The sequence below is a fragment of the Cetorhinus maximus genome, chromosome 2 (assembly GCF_964194155.1).
Source record: "Cetorhinus maximus chromosome 2, sCetMax3.hap1.1, whole genome shotgun sequence".
NCBI classification, from domain to species: Eukaryota; Metazoa; Chordata; class Chondrichthyes; order Lamniformes; family Cetorhinidae; genus Cetorhinus; species Cetorhinus maximus.
Genome location: NC_135880.1, coordinates 57,901,241 through 57,923,518, shown reverse-complemented (window position 1 = coordinate 57,923,518; position 22,278 = coordinate 57,901,241). Strand labels below are relative to the sequence as shown.

At 48.0% G+C, this 22,278-nt stretch overlaps 1 protein-coding gene across 1 annotated transcript in view; it reads right to left on the bottom strand.

Annotated features, from left to right (window-relative positions):
* adgrv1 (adhesion G protein-coupled receptor V1) overlaps positions 1-22,278 on the bottom strand; it is a 735,500-nt gene that overhangs the window by 268,368 nt on the left and 444,854 nt on the right. Inside the window, exons 77-79 of the mRNA XM_078557559.1 lie at positions 15,199-15,451; positions 12,656-12,795; positions 9,940-10,100 (exon numbers count right to left, since the gene is read on the bottom strand). Coding sequence (XP_078413685.1) covers positions 9,940-10,100; positions 12,656-12,795; positions 15,199-15,451 — 554 coding nt within the window. The remainder of the gene's footprint in view (positions 1-9,939; positions 10,101-12,655; positions 12,796-15,198; positions 15,452-22,278) is intronic.

Genomic DNA, 22,278 nt, shown 5'->3' with positions numbered 1-22,278 from the left:
TCCAACAAGACTGAATCTAACCATCGCCCTTGACATTCAATAGCATTACCATTGTTGAGTCCCCCACTATCAACATCCTGAAGGTTACCATTAACCAGAACTGAACTGGACTAGTCAAATAAATATCATGACTACAAGAGCAGGTCCGAGGCTAGGAATCCTGTGGCGGGTTGCTGACCTCCTGACTCCCCAAAGCCTGTCCACCATCTACAAGGCGCAAGCCTGGAGTGTGATGGAATACTCTTCAATTTATGGATGAGTGCAGCTCCAACAACACTCAAGAAGCTTGACACCATCCAAGACAAAGCAGCCCACTTGATTGACACCACATCCACAAACATTCACTCCCTCCACCACCAACGCACAGTAGAAGAAGTGTGTACCCGCTACTATCTAGAAGGACAAGGGCAGCAAGCACATGGGAACATCACCACCTGCAAGTTTCCCTCCAAGTCACTCACCATCCTGACTTGGAAATATATTGCGGTTCCTTCACGTCGCTGGGTCAAAATCCTGGAACTCACTCCCTAACAGCACTGTGGGTTTATCTACATCACGTGGACTGCAGCGGTTCAAGACGGCATGTGCAATAATGCTGGCCTAGCCAGCAATGCCCGCATCCCATGAATGAGTTAAAAAAATCCAAACCGGCTGTTGCTGATCTATTCATGCAGGGCTTTGTGCTTACTGGTCCACTGCTCAGGTTTTTTCCTGGCTGTTGCAGGGGACATCATCCATATTTCCTTGTCTGTAGTATGCAGTTGCATCAAGGAGGTAACACATGTTCTTTTCCCCACAGTCAACCAAAGCCTTGACTTCTTTGTGGAAGCCAACAATGCGAATAAGACAGCTTTGAGATTTGCAGCTGTGACAGACATCCTACATGCCCAGGGCTTAATAAATGACATTCGTGTAGCTATTAAGGCATCTGAAGATGGGTTAGCAGCTTTAGTAACCAGGGAGGACATTAATTCTGTCAATGTAAACTGATGTGTGAACATCACAGAAGGTTAATACAAATCCGTGCTATTTTTGTACACAACCATCCCACAGTTTTTCACTGGTCACATTGCAATGTTAAGGGGGTGGATTTCCTCAGAGATTCTTCTGCTGCACCATGATACTTTAGGTGGTAACCCTGTTTATGCATATCTTAAATAGGCCTGCATCCTGATTCAGGGAGCCGATAATGCCACCCAATGGTAGGCCTAGGAGAACATTTCCATTTCCAAAGTTTCTGCAGCAAGGAGCAATAGTTCATAGCCTACGATCTTTGTACTACTTGATTGTTTCCACTGGTCAGGAGGCTTCAAAATACATCCCAATAGTTGTGGAGAACATTGCATCTGTGACTTGGCTGATGCACTCATACATAACTATTTGGTTTATATTACAGAGTGGAATCTTGAAATGATATAAGATTATAATGATAATTGATAAGATCCAGGGCAAAACCTGTTATACCCAACTCAAATGCCCAGGGGCATTTTTTTACTCATTCATGGGATATGTGCACCACTGGTAAGCCCAGCTTTTACAGCCCATCCCTAATTGTCCTTGATAAGGTGATGGTGAGTCACCTTCTTGAACTGCTGCAGTCCATGTGGTGTTCGTGCAGTGCAGTAGGTAAGGGGTTGCAGGATTTTGAACGAGCTATGATGAAGGAACAGCGATGTATTTGCAAGTCAGGGTGATGTGAGCAAACTTACAGTTGGTGGTGTTCCCATTTTCCTGCTGTCTTTGTTCTTCCAGGCAGGGAAAAGATTGCGTGGTTAGTAGATGCTATGAAGAAGCCTTGTGAGTTGCTGCAGTGCATCTTGTAGTGGCGGAAGGGAGTGAATGTTTAAGATGATGGGTGAGGTGCCAATCAGATGGGCTGCTTTGTCCTGGATGGTGTTAAGTCTATTAAGTGTTGTTGGAGCTTCACTCATCCAGATAAGTGAAGAGTATTCCATCATACTCCTAACTTGCACCATGTCGATGGTGGGCAGGAGGTGAGTTACTCATCACAGATTTCCCAGCTAAGATAAAAGCAAAATATTGCAGATGCTGGAAATTTGAAATAAAAACATAAATTGCTGGAAAAACTCAGCAGGTCTGGCAACATCTGTGGAGAGAGAAACAGAGTGGTTTCAAGTCCATATGACTCTTCTTCAGGGTTGAAGAAGTGCTCAGAGCTCTGAAGAAGTCATACGGACTCGAAATGTTAATTCTGTTTCTCTCTCCAGAGATGCTGCTAGGCCTGCGGAGTTTTTCCAGCATTTTATGTTTTTATTACAGATTTCCCAGCCTGGGACTTTTCTTGTAGCCACAACATTTATGTGGCTGGCCCAGTTAAATTTCTGGTAAATGGTAAAACCCAGGAGGTTGATAGTGGGAGATTCAGTGATGGCAATGCTGTTGAATGGCATGGGGAGATGGTTAGATTCTCCCTTCTTGGAGGTGATAACTGCTTGGCGCTGGTGTTGTGCAAATGTTACTTGCCACTTATCAGCCCCAAGCCTGAATGTTGTCCAGATCTTATTGCATGCAAGCATGGACTGTTTCATTATCTGATGAATTGAAAATGGAACTGAACACTGCATTCATCAGTGCACATTCCCACTTCTGACCTTATGATGGAGGGGAGGTCAATGATGAAACAGATGAAAATCTTTGGGCCGAGGACACTACACTGAGGAACTCCTGCAGCGATGACCTGGGTCTGATACGCTTGTCCGCCAATAATCACAATCTTCTTTTGATGACCCAGATCTCCCTGTCGCTTGCCATTTCAACACTCCACCCTGCTCTCAAGCCCACATGTCCGTTCTTGGCCTGCTGTAATGTTCCAGTGAAGCTCAACGCAAACTGGAGGAACAGCACTTCATCTTCCGACTAGGCACTTTACAGCCTTCTGGACTTAACATTGAGTTCAACAACTTCAGATCATGAACTCTCTCCACCCATTTTCCGATTCCCCTTTTTCCAATAATTTATATATTTAAAATATATTTTTCTTTTCCCATCTTTTTTAAAATCTATCATTTTATCTCCACCTTTTAGCCCATTTCGACCCCTTCCCCCCCACCCTGCCCCCACTAGGGCCATCTGCCACTTGTTTGTCCTGCTTTCTACCCTTAATGTCACCATTAGCACATTCCTTAGATAATATCACCACCGTCGACACCCCTTTGTCCTTTTGTCTATGATATCTTTGGCAATCTCTTCTTTGCCTCCACCTATCACTGGCCCTCTATCCAGCTTTACCTGTCCCACCCCCCTCTACCAGCTTATATTTAACCACATTTCTACATTTCTTTAGTTCTGATGAAGAGTCATAAGGACTCGAAACGTTAACTGTGTTCCTCTCCGCAGATGCTGTCAGACCTGCTGAGTTTTTCCAGCTATTTTTATTTTTGTTTCAGATTTCCAGCATTCGCAGTATTTTGCTTTTATCACAATCTTCTTCCTTTGTGCTAGGTATGACTCCATTCAGTGCGGAGTTTTCCCCCTGATGCCTATTGGTTCAATTTGACTAGGGCGCTTAATACAACACAGGCTCAAATCGTGCCTTGATGTCAATAACAGTCACTCTCGCCTCCCTTCTTGAGTTCAGCTCTTGGACCGAGACAGTAATGAGGTATGAAGCCGACTGATCCTGCAAGATCCCAACCTGATTATCAGCGAGCATGTTACTGGTAAGTGCTGCTTGATAGCACTGTTGATGACACCTCCCATCACTCGTGCTTCTCCCGGCATGCTGTCCTACACACCTCACTGAACCATGGTTGGTCCCCTGGTAATGGTGGATTGAGGGGAATGTTAGGCCGTGAGGTTACAGAATGTGGTGGAATGCAATTCTGCTGCTGCTGATGGCCCACAGTGCCTCACATCTGCTCAGTTTTAAGCTGCTAGATCTATTTTGAATCTATCCCTTTTAACATTGTAGGTAGTGCCACACTGATCTGGTGTTGAAGAGGGGACTTTGTCTTCACAAGGATTGTTTGCAGTCACTCCTACCAGTACTGTCAAGGATAGATTAATCTGAGACAGATAGATTGATGAGGATGAGGTCAAAAAGCTTTTTCCCTCATGTTGGTTCTCTCATCAACAGCCAGAGGCCTAATATGACAAGTATGTCCTTCCGACATGACCAGTTCGGTTAGTACTGGTACTAACAAACCAGTCGTGCTGATGAACATTGTAGAACCCCAGCCAGAGTGCATTCTTGCTACCCTCAGTGCTTCTTCCAAGTGATGCTCAACATGGAGAGTACTGATTAAATTCAGCTGAGAGTGCAGACAGGGCAACAGTTTAATGGCTCATTTGAAAGATGGCACTTCTGACACTCCAGAACTCCCTCGGTAACTTGGGCAGAATTTTCTGGCTGGCAGGGGGGTGGAGTGGGAGCGGGCGCAGGCAGGTGTGGACCTGATCACTGCCCGCGATCGGATCCGTGCCGCCATTTTACGCGGGTGGGCCAACTAAAGCCCGCCCAGTGTGAATCGCGGCTCCTGAGGGCAGCGGGAGTGCAATGGCTGCCAAGTCCAATAACGACCCGTTGGCCTTTTTTAAAAAGTTGCTGCAGTCTTTCAAAGGCTGCAAATCATGGCCAGTGGAAGGGCTCCCCAGAGCGCTGCTGGTGAGCAGGCCAGGCAGGAGGGTAGGGCAGGGGGGCACTGTGCCCCTTGTTTTTCTGCTGATTGCCTTGCTGCCCTCCTCGAGGAGGTGGCAGCACGGCGGGGGGCCCTGGTACCCCAGGATGGGAGGAGGAGGCCCCCCACATGACCAAACATGCCTGGGAGGAGGTGGTGAGCTCCAGCGATGTCGTGACATGTACCTGGGTCCAGTGCCACAAGCGCTTCAATGACCTGTTGCGCTCAGGAAGAGTGAGTACCATATTGGTATTGGTCACTTAACCCAGCAAGTAGGCTTTGTCCCCTGGGACCCCCCGCACCCCCACCTGAGTGTAGTGACTGCATTGAATCATTGATGGCATGTGTCCTTCACTGGGTGGGCCAGCAGATATTGCCCATGCTGAGGTCACCCTGAGAGGGTGGTGAAGGGATGGGTTCTGCCCCTGCGGCATGTGGCATACTGAGACCCACATTATTGTTTTGGGGGCAACCTGGAGGAGCTGCACCTAAGCGCAGTGCTGGAACTCCAGGACATGTCAGGGTGATGACACGCTGGGAGGGGAGCTTCAAGGTGGCCGATAGATCTGCTGTCCTCTGCATTCCACGTGTTTGCGTTTCCTTGCTATGAAAGGTTAGACCATATGGTGCCTAATGTGATGTAGGCAGCATTTGGCTAAGGGGGTTGTAGGGGGGGGACAAGCCTAGCATCTTTGTGTGCGTGTTCGGCAGCAGTGGGGTGAGAAGACACTGGAGCCCTGCAATGTCCCGCTCTGGTTGGGGTTGGCGTCCGTGAAGAGAGTCCAGGTACAATAAGCACTAATCAATGCTCTTCTCTCCTTTTCAGCAGAAGAATACACATAATGCAGCCCAGCAGGTGAGGACTGGCGGCGGCCTAGCACAGTTAGCGATTCTCAGCAGTTTCGAGCAGGAGGCCCTAGATTTGGAGAGAAGCCATGCACCCAGGTCCACTGGTGTCGGTGAGGCTGGGGTGCCACGGGCAGGTACGTTTGCCCAGCATTGAGGTCACCATTGTTCTCCCAACAGCCATGGCAGTGCTGAATGTTCAATGATTGTAGTTTGCAACATGGCTTGACCATTGCTTATGAAAGGATGAGCGCATAATGATCTGGGGGACAGGGATACACATCGACACTGTCTCCACGTTAACTGATCTAATGTCCTTGTTCTTCCTTTCAGCATCAGCGGAGTAGGGCTGGGAGGAGGAGCAGCAGAGGCCTCTTCTCACACCTGAGGGCCCTGGAGTCTCACCAGCGTCACACCATCTCTGCCAGGCAGGCACCAGCGCAGACACTAGCACCTCGGTGAAAATTAGAACATCGGCTAGTGTCCCAGAGCACAGCGGTGAGGGCACTTCACAGTCACTGGAAGAACTGGCAGAGACAGAGAGTGCCAATGATGCCAGCAGTTGGAGGACTGCAGGGGACCAGGCACATGCTCAGTCGGTGCCTGATGATGTGCCTCTGGAGTCGTCCGTGATGCAGCAAGCACAGGAAATGCGGCCAGGTGATTGGGAGCATCTGGTGGAGATACATGAGGCTATGCTTGGCTTGGTGTCCGTGGTGGAGGAGTATGTGCGGACTATCGCTGAAGCAATGAGCCTCATGGCCGAGCGCCATGCGTCCTCCATGGAGAAAGAGGCGACTCTCATGGAGAGGTTCCTCCAGGAGACCAATCAGGGCTTCCTGGGGATGCGCTCGGACCAGCAAGCCCTCACATCGGCATTGACATCAGCTGGTCAGTGCCAGTGTGGGAGATGGTCTGGGCACCAAGTTTCCCAGCTTGGTGCCCATCCATCCATGGTAAGTAGGGAGGTCCTAGGTGACCTCACGTCGGCGCAGCCGCTGCCTGTCGTCTCTGCGGGCTCCTCTCAGGGCGCTCACGATGAGGGCGGCAGCTCCTCTGCCCCTCTGCCAATGACCGTTGCATCCGGTGAGGCTGTGACGACTGGGGAGATGCCAGCTGTGGAACTGGCAGCTCCCTCCCAGGCGAGGCCAGCACAGGCCTCACAGGTCAGAGGACGACTACCAAGGTCATCGAGTCCAACAGGACAGCAGAGCTAGCAGGCTCTCTCAGATGCCACTCCCAGCGAGGGGTCAGCACCAAGATGTAGCACCCAAAAACGTAAACATAAGGCACACCACGAATTTATCACTAGTGCTTATGTGTTGGTCCGCAATGAGTTGGTGTGATTTTTAACACTTTTGTCATTTTGTTTCATTAAGTTTCTTTGGTTCCAATATTAAATTCAGACATGTCACCATGGCTGAGGGTGCCTCTTTTCTTCTGCGGGTGGATGGTTTTCAATAATGTAGAGTGTTTTGTGGGCCTTTCAGCTTTATTAACAAAGACCTTAGTTAATGTCCTAACCAGGCAGATTTTGCACTTCGATCTCGAATATGGAGCCGACAACCTAGGCTTGTCCTGGAGGTCCATATGTGGTGTGCTAGCTGAAGGATCATTGGGTTAAACCCTCCCGGGTGTCCCTGCCTCCCTGCAGTATGCCCGGGTCAGCGTCTACCCCCTCAGCATTTCCCTGCGTGTGCTCAACCTCGGACTCACTGCTGGACTCATCGTGTGCATCCGCAGCCAATGCGTCGACATCATCATCCACAGCATCCCTCCTTTTCAGCGCAAGATCGTGGAGAGCGCAGCATGTAATCACTATCAGCGACATACGATCTGGGGGGTACTGGAGTGCGTCCCCTGAGCATTCTAGGCATCGGAAGCGCATCTTGAGAAGACCGATGGCTCTCTCCACCGCAGCCCTTGTGGAGGAGTGGCTCCTATTGTACCGCTGCTCAGCTCCTGTTCTTGGATGACAGAGAGGCATCGTGAGCCAGCTTCTGAGGGGATAGCCCTTGTCACCCAGCAGCCATCCATCCAGCCGGGCTGGAGCACTGAAGAGCCTCGGCACCTGGGAGTGTCTGAGGATGTAGGCGTCATGGAAGCTGCCTGGGTACCTTGCACAGACTTGTAGAATCAGCATCCTATGATCACAGACTACCTGCACGTTCATGGAATGGAAGCCCTTCCTGTTGACGAAGGCACCCGGCTCACTGCTGGCGCATGGATGGCCACATGTGTGCAGTCTATTGCACCCTGGACGCGGGGGAAGCCATCAATGGCCGCGAAGCTTCTGGCTCACTGTGTCTGGCTTGCCTGGTCCCAACGGTATTGGATGAACGTCAATGCATGCCTAAACAGAGCGTCTGTAACCTGCTTGGCTTAAGTGTGGACAGCTGATTGGGAGGCACCGCAAAGATCACCCACCGACCCCTGGAAGGAATCAGAGGCATAGGAGTTAAGGGCCTTTCGAGCCACTGGCATGGGGTGTCACCCACACAGTTTGTGGAGATCTCAGGCCAATCATCTGACAGATATAATTGATTGTCTCCCTTGAGAGACGGAGCCTCCTTCGGCACTGCACCTCAGACATATTGAGGTAGCTGTTTCGCCACCTGTATACCCTGGCAGCAGGATAGTGGCGTCTTCTGCGGCCCCTTCTGCCTTGGGCTACCTCTTGGCTCTGCACCCCTTGTGCCGGCGCCTGACCTCCCAAAGGTGGCTCCCCTGGAGGCTAAATGAGCACTTCTGGCCTCCTCCCGCTTCTAGCCCTCCCTTCCTCCTCAGAGGAGGTGCCTCCAGTGGAGAGTTCAGCTTCCATTCCCAGCTAAGGGAATGCTTCTTGAAACCTGCAGGCCCAAAAAAGATTCCTCACTGCAGAGTGCTGACCTGTAGTTTGTGAGTCCAGACCAAGCAACTGGTATGCATTTTGAAGTACTGCAGATCACAGAAGCAAGTATCAGTAACTTTGAAAAATCAATATTTGACTGAGCACACTCCCAACCCAACTGAACCCCCTTATCTCGCCCATGGATGAGGTTTATACAAATGTGTCCTACCCGCCTGCCCATTGCACCCGTGCGCCAACCCAAAGATCGCACGGGCGCCGAAAAATTACCACCAATTGGCGCCTCAAGGGCCTTAAGTGACCCGTTAACTAATGGCGGACGCACATCGGATATCATCGCGTGCCAGACCAACAAAATATCGCAATGGCGCGCGGTGACGTCGGGACACTCGTCCGACGTCACTGCGCGTCGTTTTATGCATCGGCATACGGACCTGCCCCCGCACGCCAACGGGAAAATTCTGCCCATTGTATTATTTTCATTCTGGATGTCAGTTTTATAGGCTGTGAGGAAGTAAGATGGGGTATGAAGCCTATAAGGAGCATAAAAACCACATGGACCAGTTGGGCCTGTGACTGTGCTGCAAACTCTAATTCTATGTGAAATGGTGCGGACTGAAATGATTTTGATGAAAAATGGGACTTGTGGCATTACCATATTATTTCGCACAAAAGAGTTCCTTAAAATGGAAGTGTGGTGCTAATTAACTCAGTTGGCTAGATGCCTAGTGTGTGGTTCGGAATAACGCCAACAATGGGGGTTCAATTCCCATTCTGGCTGAGGTAGAGTTGGGGCCTGCCTTCTCGCCCTGCTCCTGAGAATGGAAAGCAATGGCAATCCATCACTTAGATAACTGCCAAGAAAAATGGCTCAGGATGAAGCATCAGCAGACAATGAGCCAAGGGCCTGCCTTCAGGCGGAGCACTCATGCAATGGAATGGAAAATGAAGGCATTGAGGCAGCTGCTACGGAAGCAAGCTTCTGACATCTAACAGAAATTATAGTGGAAAATCAGGCAGGCACTGAAGTGGGTGGGCATTAAAGACTGGCACCACTACCCGCCCAGTAACTTCTCCAAAATTGGATGAAACGTGATCAGAAAGCTAAGTTTAACAATCAGGTGAAGTTAGGATTTATATCCTCATTCCCAGTGTGGAAGTCTGGGATGCTGTGACTGGAGTTTGTCTTTTTTAAGTTGAACTGAATGTTACTCAGTGGCTATATAGAATGCACTAGAGACAAACATTGTTTTTACAAGTTTGTGAGAATTAACAAAGCTTCATAGATGTTGAATCTCTTATTTTGACTCTAACAGTTATTTAAACCAAAACCATGGAGACTATTTACAATGATAGATAGTTATTAACAAAGTTTGTTATGGGCTGTTTCGTTATGGCTGATTTTTGGGTAAAGTGAGGGAAAGTCAGCAATTACAGCATTTCAAATGTAGTACCTGAAGTAAACTCAAGGAAATAGATAATTAAAATTTAACGTTTTACCCTTACAGTTTTGGAAGGGTAACTGTTCTTTCTACACCGGCCAATCAGCAGCAATCTTATGCAATGTGATCATGTGTTTTTCCAAATGATACTTTCATTTCCACATACCTGAAATGCAAATAAATGCAGCTGCAAAGAAGGCTTCATTGTATAAGGAAAGACTGTCTGTTTGGGCAGAAGCCGTGTAGATGGACATGTGTGAGCAGGCACATTCTACGTAGTTACTGGTATCTTCAACCACTCGACAGAACTGGTTGTCCGATAGCCAGCTATTAAAAGAAATATACAGTAAAGAATTCTTGTCGGAAGACATTAGCATCTCAGATGTTAAACTGAACTAAAATTAAAAAAGCAATTTCTTCTGAGTGGTGTCAGTTGAATGCCAGATATCTCCTAACTTCTAGGACATGACAGTATTTAGCCTGGCTGTGGTCATACCTAAACTAAGTCGGATTTTTACTTGAGAGAGAAAGAGTGTGCACTACACATTGGGCAAAAATAAATTCCACCCATGTATGTTTGCCTGTAACTTGGCTTGGAAATTCTGAATCACAGTGATGGGCTTCTATAGAATAATTTTAATCTAGTAAAATTGGGAACTGATCTGATAGTGTCAATTTCCCACTTGGTGGGTCCAGTTAAAGTTACCCTCTCACAGCCAATAACCAAAACAAAGGATGCATCTATTTATAAATTGATAAATTCAGCTGAGGGTGCTTACCAGAGAAATTCATGTTTGCAGCCCATAATTTTCATTCATTCATGTGCAGCATTATTTCCCATTATGTACTCCTGCTGGGTGAAGCTCTGAACCACCAGTAAGCAAACAAAACATAACAAATGACAAATAGGCTCAAACCCAAGTCATTCTGCTTCAGCATGAAGTGTGCTTACTGAGATCAATTTTGAAGTTTGGGCAGCAGAGCATGCTGACTGGTCGCCTGCTCTCGTGGTAAAGAGGCACTTACAATTTTGAGGCCCTGGCCTCTTTTGAACTTAGGCAGGCAAGCTGCTGTGATAAGACCATAAGACATAGGAGCAGAAATTAGGCCATTCGGCCCATCGAGTCTGCTCCGCCATACAATCATGGCTAATAAGTTTCTCAACCCCATTCTTCCGCCTTCTCCCCGTAACCTTTGATCCCCTTACCAATCAAGAACCTATCTATCTCGGTCTTAAATAAATTCAATGACCTGGCCTCCACAGCCTTCTGTGGCAATGAATGATAAGCAAGCATTCTGATGCTGCACGTCACTCTTCAGCCTTAAGGATATTGGGTGTTGGCATGCCAGCTGTGACCTGCAGGTAGATGCTTGGAGAGATGCTTGGGCCGAGGTCAGGCAGGCAGCAGGCCGTGTTATTTTTGTGCAGCCAAGAGGATCACTCTGCAGTTGCCTCGCAAAAAAATTAAATTTAAACATTTTACTGATGTTCCCTGATTGGAATGTTATGACACATATGTGGAGTGCTACTGCCGCAAACTCCATCAATACCTTCCTTAAAATTACAATTGGGGTTCTAAATGCGCCATTAAATTCTGATTTGCTTGTTTCAAGTAGGCATTTAGCTGTTCAGTGGCAGGCCTCTGCAAAAGATATGGCAAGCTGATCATCAGGGTTAACAGGGAGGTAAGGCTACTGATCTCATTTTTAGGCCCTTACTTTCCTATTAACACCAATTTTCCCAAGTGAAGATATAAGTGAACAATATGGACATTCTGATAGGTAGACAGGGTGAATTCTCTGCCTGCACGGAAATGGTGTAAAGGCTATGAAATTTCTGGGGAGGTGTGGAAGGAGCAAGGGGAAGAAACCCAGAAATGTCAGGAGCATCTAAGTCCTGTAAATTTAATGATGGGCCCTCATTATCACTTTAAAAAAAATCTGTTTCCTGCCTGACATTTGACCAGCCTGTCAATCTGGCCTGCTGCTGGATGAGAGCGCCAGCAGGAGAACGGATTTTTGGAACCAGGGATTTTTGGGGATGGTACCCAATAACCGGGAGACATTCCGGTACAGAAGAGGGGTCACACCAACAATCAGGAGCAAGGAGAGATGAGAGACATTGCAAGGTGTTGGTGGGGTGGGGAGGTTGTAGCCAGACTGGCAATTGGGAGGCAGTCTGCCGATCGTGGCAGCGTGTTTGCTTGAGGGGTCAGGGAAAGCACTCCTGCTCCTTTTGGACCACAAGTGATGCAATGAAAAGCACCCACCTGCTGGGATCCACTGCTCTTGTTCCCTTTTAGCTGCCAAATTCTCCGAGCTCTGGGAAACTCGTTCAGCCAGGATTAAATTTATATGGCTGTCAAAAATTAAGGAATGAGTATAATCACTGACCTTCCTCTCCAGAGTGGGTCACTTGAGTACCCCCAAACCAGCTGGGTTAAAATAGAAGCAGGAGCTTTTGCAGAGAATATTGTGGTCGGGCTCTTTTACATTTGCTGATTTAAACCTCCCCAACCATCATGGGAGGATTAAAATCGCTCCGAAGCCTTTCCCATCAAGAGTGAATTTCAGAAAATCATGTGACTGGTGGCCTGTTACCCTCTGCCCATTAATTCTGATGGATGGAAAAATCTTGGGATGCACATTGTGATTTTTTGACAAGTGTTTTGGTGGGGCTGACTCAGCATGACTTAGTCCCAACCTAATTTATGTTCCTTCTGACATATGCAGGTTGATGTTTGTAGGAATATTACTGAAACAAAATTTTTCTGAAGTGGAATATAACAGCTAATAAATATTTTATTCCTCTACATTGTGCATTTAATTACAATAATACAATTGTTAAACAACATACAAAATCAACTATTTCATAACTGCACCTTTCAGCTGCTTGGTTCCACAGAAGACATGCAGATCTGTGTGGAACAATGCGACTGTCTGGAGTGTGAATTTGAAAAGTTATTTCATTGTTGTCCATAAGAGGCCGTGAACCACGATCCTTTAAGCTTGCTGAAAATATCTAGGGTGCAGCAGGAACCAGAAAAGAGACAGTCAATTTTTAGGGCTATAATAATAACAGCCTTATTTAAAACAACACTAAACAGTTCCCTTATATTTCAACAAAATCAAATCACTTTGAAGATTTAATCTCTCATAAGAACATAAGAAATGGAACAGGAGTAGACCATTCGGCCCCTCAAGCCTGCTCCACCATTGAATAAGATCATGGCTGATTTTCTTGTGTTTCAATTTCCACATTCTCAACTAACCCCGATAACCTTTGATTTCCTCGCCTAACAAGAATCTATCTACCTCTGCCTTAAAAATATTCAGTGACCCCGCTTCCACCACCTTCTGAGGCAGAGAATTCCAAAGTAATACAACCTTCTGAGAGAAAAAAAGTTCTCCTCATCTCTGTCCTAAACGGGTGACCCCTAATTTTAAAACAGTGCCCCCTAGTTCTGGACTCACCCACAAGAGGAAACATCCTTCGACGGCCACCATGTCAAGGCCGTTCAGTACCTTGTATACTTCAATCAAGTCACCCCTCACTCTTCTAAACTCTGGTGGAAACAAGCCCAGTCTGTCCAACCTTTCCTCATAAAACTAACCACTCATTCCAGGTATCAATCTAGTAAATCTCCTTTGAACCGCCTCCAATGCATTTACATCCTTCCTTAAATAAGGAGACCAAAACTGCACATAGTATTCGAGGTGCGGTCTCACCAATGCCCTGTATAACTGAAGTATAGCATCCTTACTTATAGGTTCAATCCCTCTCGCAATAAAGGATAACATTCCATTAGCCTTCTTGCTGTACCTGCATAATAACTTTTTCTGACTCATGTATCAGAACACCTAGATCCCTCTGCACCTCAGAATTATGCAGATGTTCTCCACCTAAGTAATATTCTGTTTTTTTGTTCTTCCTGCCAAAGTGAACAACTTCACATTTTCCCACATTAAACTCCATTTGCCAGATCTTTGCCCACTCAGTCAACCTATCTATATCCACCTGTAACCTCCTCATGTCCTCTTCACAACATACTTTCCTACCTATCTTTGTGTCATCTGCAAATCTAGCTACCATGTCTTCACTCCCCTCATCTAAGTCATTGATGTAAATTGTAAAAAGTTGAGGCCCCAGTACAGACCCCTGTGGGATAATACTGAGTAATAATGTTAGAAACATTGGCTGTAATTTTGTTGCTGTGGCGGGAGCCTTTATGGCAAACCCAAAACTCGAGGCAACCGCCTCAGCCTATCGTGGGATGCCCAGCTGCATTTTTCAGCCGTCCAATAATTAATTAGTTGCCACTGGGAGTACTGTCCCTTTAAAGGACAGGTGCCCATCTCCAAGTGTTGGTGGCCAATTGGAAGGCTGGCAGCTCAGCAGCACAGCAGGTAGTTGTGGCCACTGCTGGGACTGCACCTAGCAGAGAAGAAGTAATGGGAGCAGGTCATCCTCCCAAAGAATTGAGTGGGATTTGGGAGTGCTGGGGCCAGTCAAGTAGCGGTGGGGGAGGGCGCAAGGGGTTGTAGCGTGCAGGGAGATTGGTGAGGATGGGGCAGAGTTGTCATGAGGCAGCCATTGCTGCCGGGAGTGCCCCCCCCACCTTCACCATGGGCCACAGAGTGCTTGGTTAGGAGGAATCTCCCAAAGCCTGCAGGGAGGCTGCCAGAGTTGTAAAATACCAGCAGCAGTAGGAACGGGCCCTTAAAAGGTCACCTAATTAACTCAGTTGGCCTCTGGGCTGGACGGCCATCCTCCATTCTCCCTGCCATGGTAACATGCCATAGCTGTGGGAGGATGACAGGCACTCCAACAGCCCCCATCTTTGTTTGCCATTTGATGTTTCTCCCTGCTTCCCAGCCTGTCCCTGGAGGGCTGGTAAAATTCAGCCCATGGAAAAAAAGTCCACTCCAGAGTGATGCACAAGTGAAATCTGCTGAAAGTAATATCAGCACAACAATGAAATAAAAGTCCTTTAACACTATTATCAGCAAATGACAATCACTCAGAAACTGTCACTAGTCACTGTTCCAGTTTTTTTGTGAAATTGTCTTCAAAATCTTCTTTATCTACAAATTATTAACAGTCTTAAGATAAATTATTTATTGAATTTTATCCTTTTTTGCTCCTTGTTCAGGACACAAGTGGAATTTTACTGACTCAATGAGAAACAAAGATCCCAAAATGTGACCGGAAATCGATTTATGCCACCAACTGCACTTCCTTTCCAAACCAAAAGATTGCACTGTTCAATTGAAGGCAACAAAGATGAAAATTTATTGGATGTTTTCGATACCAAGTGCCAATTGCACTCCCATTATTTCTATTTGTTAATCTAATTCTAGGTCACCAATACATTTATGTTATAACTATTTTTAAATAAGTATTTTCAGAGCACATTGGTCCTACTTTATTGTTGAGTGCAATTCCTTTTACACTGGTTTGAAACCATTGCTGGCTGCTATACTCTGTGAATTGCGCATGTTGACAGCTTTCATTTCCTGTGGTAAGTGAGGATGAAGGAGGAACTTCCAACAGCCGTTCAGGAACTTGCAGGGAATCACCATTTTTCCCTTCAACCCTGTGTCCATTAATTTGCTGGGGATACCAGTGATATGATTTAATAGTGAGGTACTGGCAGGTATCAAGAACTGTTTTGCCCCTGTGGAATTAAGAAGAAAAAAGTTATAGTAAATGTGCTGGTGATAATTCCAAAGTCTAGGGTAGATATTTCAGATAAATCAAAAACTAAATTTAGCTAATGTGATCAGTTTAGGCCAAACTCACCTCTCCCCAGTTCAATCTTAGATAATCTCATTGCTTTCAAATGAAACAAGCTGGTGCAAATTTTGGCCCCCAATCAGAGAGATAAGTTTGAATGACAATCAAATTTGGAATAAGTCATTTGAGTTAAGGCAGTGTGGAGATCTCACTAAACTAGAACATTGGACTAGAGAGGCAGACTGTTGCCAGTCCACTAGAGATGGGGGGGGGGGATGTCAATTAGGCTCATTAATGAACATATTGACACCCATTATCCCTGACTCCCCCACAATTTAGTGGTGTGGGCTTTCCTGCACCCTCTGATGGCCGCCCAGCAAACCCAGCAGCTTTGCCAGCAGCTTCCCGGGGTGGGGGGGTGGTCCCTTGTTGTCTGGTACTCTGTGCTCAATCTAGGGACCCGGTATTGACCAGAGGGTTGGCCGCTGAATGCCACCCCACCTGCTCTTGCCTCGAATGCCCCTCCCTGAACTCTCCAGTGACCCCCTTCCCGTCCCCACTCACCTTTGGGACGGGACCTAAAATGTACCTAGGCCTCTGGCGGGTGCAGTACCGCCAGCAGCCACCTCTCCTGCTGGCAGCACTCGTGACCTGCTGGTCTCCGATTGACGAGCTGCTCTCGGCAGGTGGGACTTCTGCCTCCGAGAACCTCAATCGCAAGGAAGGCTTATCGTGGCTACTTAAGTGCCTGAAGGCACTTCCCTGCCAGTTGTCTGATCGGTAGGTGAGACTCCAGTTGGTTGACAAAATCTTGGCCATTGTGCCGCCTAGGATTGTTGAGGAATAATTTGCTAGGCCAATCCTTCCCACGGAGATGAAGTTTTAGCCAAATAAGAGGTTACAGAACAGAAATGATAACAACTGCAGAGAATATAAGGGGAGCTGATCCAGCTACATTCAGATTCAATTAAAAGCAACATTTAGTGTTGTTTTAAAACTAGTGAAAAACACTGTTTTACATGACTAATTAACTTTCAAATAAGTAACAAGTATTTTCTGTAAAATCTTTGCTATTGATAAGCGAGATTTCAAAGTCTGTTTCCAGTCTGAAGTTCAAAGACCTTGTAGTGGTTCCAAGCTGAACATTTGAATCGAGGTGAGTCAACCACTCCCTTAATATTTACATTTTAAACAACAACATTTCTAAATATAAGTGACTAAATTAAACTGTGATCCAGAAATATTGAGAGGAATTTTAACCTCCAAAAATGAGTCACGTGGCATGTGACAATTTAATAAGTTTCAAGCTTGAACCCAAACCATCCACTTCTGTGTTTAATTGAGGTGGGATGGGCGGAGGGCCAGGCAAACAATCCATTCTCAGAAGACAGATTGGTTATTTAAATATCATAATGAAGCTTTGCACCTCAGATTTAATTTCCAGATTGAACTCTGGCCAACCAGGTTTCCCAGGCTTTGGTAAACCTGTATCTAAAAGTGTAGTGATGACTGCTTTCTGGAAAATGCGAGTGCCTTTACAGCACTGCTTGTGGACCAGGAGGAGCAGGAGTGCATGCTCCTAGTTCAGCAAGCTTGCTTTCTTCTCTGCCTGCCAATGAACCACTGTCTTCTGGGATCAGAGATCAGATCCCACTCTCTCCCCTCTCCACACCCCCACTCCCCAGGATCAGCGATCACCCCACCCCTGCTCCCCACATTGCACTAACAAATTGCAGGCTCCCTATGTACTCCTGGCAGGTGGCTTCCTCTGCAGCATTCCCCACCCAACAGAGCGTCAAGTCTATCAAATAGGCTAGCTTCCTGCTGGAAAAAAGACACATGCTGCTACAATAAAACAGCACAGCACGCACCAAAAACCCCTCACCTTTGGTGTTTCTTAATTTCCTTGCCCTACTTCTTTTCTTTCTTTCCTTGTTCACAAAATACCCCAGTGAATATCAAAGTTATCATTTTATAAAAATACAGAGTGTTATTTTCCATATTTCTGCTAGTATACAATAACTACTTCTGAATAATCTAAGTTTTTGGTGAACAACATGGTTTTGCAAATGACCCAAAAGGAAGATGGCAGAATTTCACTCCCCAAATTTTGAGAGAATTTCAAGACTTTGGGGGAGAAATTTGGCCAAAATGGCAGCAGATCAGTGGAGCGAGTGCTCCACATACTGATCTAAGCCGACCTGAGGCTTGAGCTAAATTCGCAGCAAGCCTCATTTGAATGAATAGGTTCTGCAGTAGGCATGAAACAGGTATCTAAATGCAGCCTGATGACCGGAGCCTGACACATTTCAGTTCTTAATCTATGCTTAGTCCGATACAACTGGTAGCTGCAGTACTCAAAAGTCTTTACTCCCCATCACTTTTCTTTTTACTATGTCTGAGGGCCCATTTAAATATTACAGATATAGAACCCCTCCTGACTGTTTCTGACCAGAAATTGTGGGCAGGGTTTCCCCTTCGTCGGGCAGGCACAGCGAGTGGGCTCGGGGATGGTCGCGAAACGGACCACCGCCCACAATTGGGCTCCGACCACGATTTCACACTGGCGGACCAATTAAGGCCCCCCCCCCGGTGTGAAGCGTGGCTCTGCAATGGCCGGGAAGGGCCGAACGGGGTCGGGGGCCTGTCGGTTTAAAAGTGGCCCAGGCAGCCCCTGGAAGGCTGCCATGGAAGATGTCTCCTGAACCTTCACAATGGATCCGAGTGCGACTGGACACGGTAGGTGAGAGGGCAGGTCGGGTGTGCACTCGGCCCCCCGCTTTTCCGATGAGTACCTCACCGTCCTCTGGAGGAGGTGGCGGCCAGGAGGGACATCCTTGTCTCCAGGGATGGGAGGAGGAGGCCACCGCACCTTACCAAGAGAGCTTGGGAGGAGGTGGCAGTAATGATAAGCAGCCACAATGCGGTGCGGCCAACATAGATGCAGTGCCGTAAGGGCTTCAATGACCTGCTGCACTCAGGAGGGGTGAATACCATGTTGGTGTGGTTCAATGTGCAGATGTGTTAAGGTCTGGCTGTCCCCCCGCGAACCTCAGGGGTGCTTGGGCTGAGTGCCTTGTGGCTTGAGGTCTACGACTTGGAAGTGCCCTGCCAGATGCCCCTCAGATGGGGTTGGCCAGGTTGCAACGGCGCTGCAGGTAGAGAGCGGACTAATCAATGCTCCTCTGTTGTTTCAGGAGAAGACGGCCTACAGCAATATAGAAAGGTTGCGGACCGGCGGAGGCCCCGCTGGCCTCCTAATCCTCTCAAGCTACGAGCAAGATGCCCTGTAGCTCGAGAGCCAGCACACCCCATGTGCACCTGGGCATGGAGAGGCGGGGGTGCCAGACAAAGGTAAGAGTGTAGTGCACAGAGGTGAGACTTTGGGCTTGTGCAACCATTCCAGTGTAGTCTCTTCATTGATGTGAGCCTCGAATTTGGAATTCCCATTGATCATTGGCGCCATGATGCAGATCTTCATTGTTTCACTTGGGTACCTGGCATGCACAGTGACAGTGTGATGACTTTAACGAATGACATGTCCTTGTTCTCCCTTTTAGGTTCGCCAGCAGGTATTTGCTCTCTGGACCCCAAAGGGCCACCCCTGACACCAGAGGACCACTGGGAGTCATTTGTACCTGCATCACACCCGCTCTCTGAAGCAGGCACCTCGGTGGGCATTAGAGCGGTGGCTAGTATCTCAGTGCACATTGGTGAGGGCACTTCACAATCGCTTGAGGTGCAGGCAGAGGCTGAGAGTGCCCATGGCGCCGGTAGTCATAGAACTGCTGGGGGCCAGGATGATGCTCTGTTGAAGGCTGATGATGAGCCTCTGGAGTCGACCATTAGGTGGCAGATGCTGGATGTCCAGCAAGGTGCATGGGAGGATCTGGCAGAGATCCATGAGGGTCTGCATGCCAAGGTATCTGTTGTGGAGGAGTCCATGCGAAGCGTGAGCATTGCATTAACCCTCATGGCTGAGCGCACTGCCTCCTCCATTGACAGAGTGACGACTCTCACGGGGAGGCAGCTCCAGGGATAGAATCAAGGGTTCTTGGGGTTGCGCTCAGACCTGCAAGCCCTCATACAGGCAATGACCTCAGGTGGTCAGTGTCAGTGTGGGAGATGGATGGGGCACCCAGTATCCTAGCTAGGTGCCCATATATCAACAGTGTGCAGGGAAGTCCAGAGCGACCTCACGTTGGCGCACGAGCTGCTTGTCGTCTCTGCGGGCTCCTCTCAGGGCGGTCTGGATGACGACAGCAGCTCCTCCGCCCCTCCACCAGTGACCGTGGCACCTGAAGAGGCTGTGGCGACTGGGAAGATGCCAGCCGTGGCACCGGCCGCTCCCTCCCAGGCAGGGCCAGCACAGGCTCCACTGGCCAGAGGGCGACCACCAAGGTCATCAAGGCTAAGACAGCGGGGTCAGCAGGCTGTCTCCAATGCCGGTGCTAGCGAGGGGGGGGCATGTAGATGTAGCACCCGCAAGCATAAGTTAAAGACACCATGAGCACAAGAGGGACAGGTCACGAGTGATTTATGTTCATTCGTGTTTACTTTATCTATACTGGTCTGGGAATGAAGACCAGGGAAGTTTATGTAAATCGTTTGGAATTGTCAAACTGAGATAAATTTTGCTTTTGTCGTCATGGCCTGAGTATGCTTCACCTTTTTATCTTATTGCTGCAGGGTATATTAGTATGTAATGCTGGCTGTAAGTGGCTCTGAACTTATTGCACAGTCACTGGCTGTTCTTTATGTTCAAATGAAAGGGTTCTTTCAGACATCCAGGATAGAGGCGGCAGCCCTGGCATGTGTTTGAAGCTGATCTTTGGTAGCCTAGCTGACGAAGCGTTAGATCAAGGCATCCCTGCCTCCCTCGGTCTGCCTCAACGTTCTCCTCACCATGCTCCTCTTCTGACTCATGACTGGACTCATTATCTGTGGCCTGTGCAGCTGTGTCAAGTTCCTCTTCTTCAAGGGGTCCCCCCTAGCCAGTGCCAGATTGTGGAGAGCACAGCATGCAACCACTATCAGTGACACCTGCTCTGGGGGGTATTGTAGTGCTTCCCCTGAACGGTCCAGATATCGGAAGTGCATCTTGAGATGACGTATGGTCCTCTCTACCACCGCCCTTGTGGAGGCATGACTCATATTGTAACATTTCTCTGCCTCTGTTCTTTGGTGGCGGAGAGATATCATGAACCACCTCTTCAATGGATAGCCCTTGTCACCCAGCAGCCACCCATTCAGTCGGGCTGGAGCACCAAAGAGCTTTGGTACCTGGGAGCGTCTCAGGATGTGAGCCTCATGGAAGCTGCCAGGACACCTTACACAAACCTGCAGAACCTGCATCCTGTAGTCACACACTATCTGCACGTTCATGGAGTGGAATCCCAACCTGTTGATGAAGACACCCGGCTGACCCGCTGGCGCTTTGATGGCCACATGCGTGCAGTTGATAGCACCCTGAACACAGGGGAACCCAGCAATTGCTGCAAAGCCTCTGGCTCACTCAGTCTGGCTGGCCTCGCCCATACAGTAAAGAATAAAGGTCAGTACCCGCCTGAACAGAGCTTCTGTCACCAACTGTAGGCATCTGATTGGGACACTCCACACAGATCCCCCACTGAGCCCTGGAAAGAGCAGGAGGCATAGAAGTTAAGGGCCACTGTGACCTTCAGATCCACTGGCATGAGGTGTCCACCCACACAGACAGAGCTGATCTCAGGCCCAATGATCTGGCAAATGGAGGTCACGCTCTCCCTTGAGAGGCGGAGCCTCCTTCGGCATTGCACCTTGGACATATTGAGGTGGTTGTATCGCTGCCTGTAAACCCTGGCAGCAGGATAGTGGCATCTTCTGTGGCCCCTTCCGCCTTGGACTACCTGCTGGCCCTGCACCCCTTGTGCCTGCGCCTCTTCTCCTACAGGTCCCTCGCCTGGAAGCTGCACAGGGACACCTGGCCTCCTCTCCCTTCTGCCACCGCTCAGAGCAGCTGCTTCCAATGGAGACCACAATGCCTATTACCTGGGTGAGGGAAGGCTGTCTGATACCTGGAAGGGATCACACGATCTGTGTCTTCTGAGGGCCTTACAGACAATGAGTCCTGAAATGAAGCCTGGAAATGCTAAGAATGAAACCCCGAACAGAGATGAAGCTGCCAGGTACCAATAAGCAACCAGAGCAAACGATCTCCAAAACTCACTACTCACACTGGCAATGCTGCTGACCCTTTTTATCCCGCCCTTTGATGAGTTTTGTAAAAATGCTGGCTGCCTGCCTGCCCATTTTGCCTGTGCGACGAACTGGAGATCGCATGGGACAGGAAAAATCACATTCAATTGGACTCTTAAGGGCCTTTTAAGTGGTTGCTTAATTAATGGCGGGCGCCGCTCCGGCACCCGTGTGCGCCTGCCGAGTGAAATATCACGCAAGTGCGCAATGACATCGGGACACTCACCCGGCTGAAATTGGTACAGGGGTGCTGAAATAGGTGCAGTGCCTGCATTTACATATGCCTATTAGTCTGGTTACGGGTTGAGTTAGCTGGACAACTAAAACATGTTTGACTCAAAATTACATTTACATTTTAGAACCCAGGAATCATTCATAGCAATTTGCTTACTTTAAATTTGGAACTTGTCTGATTTCATAGAAGATAAAGATCCAAAATACATTTCTGTGATTCTGTAACAATCAGACAAATTTCCATGTGATTGCCACCAAACATTTGAAAATGATTTTTGAAACTCTGCAGCACATAGA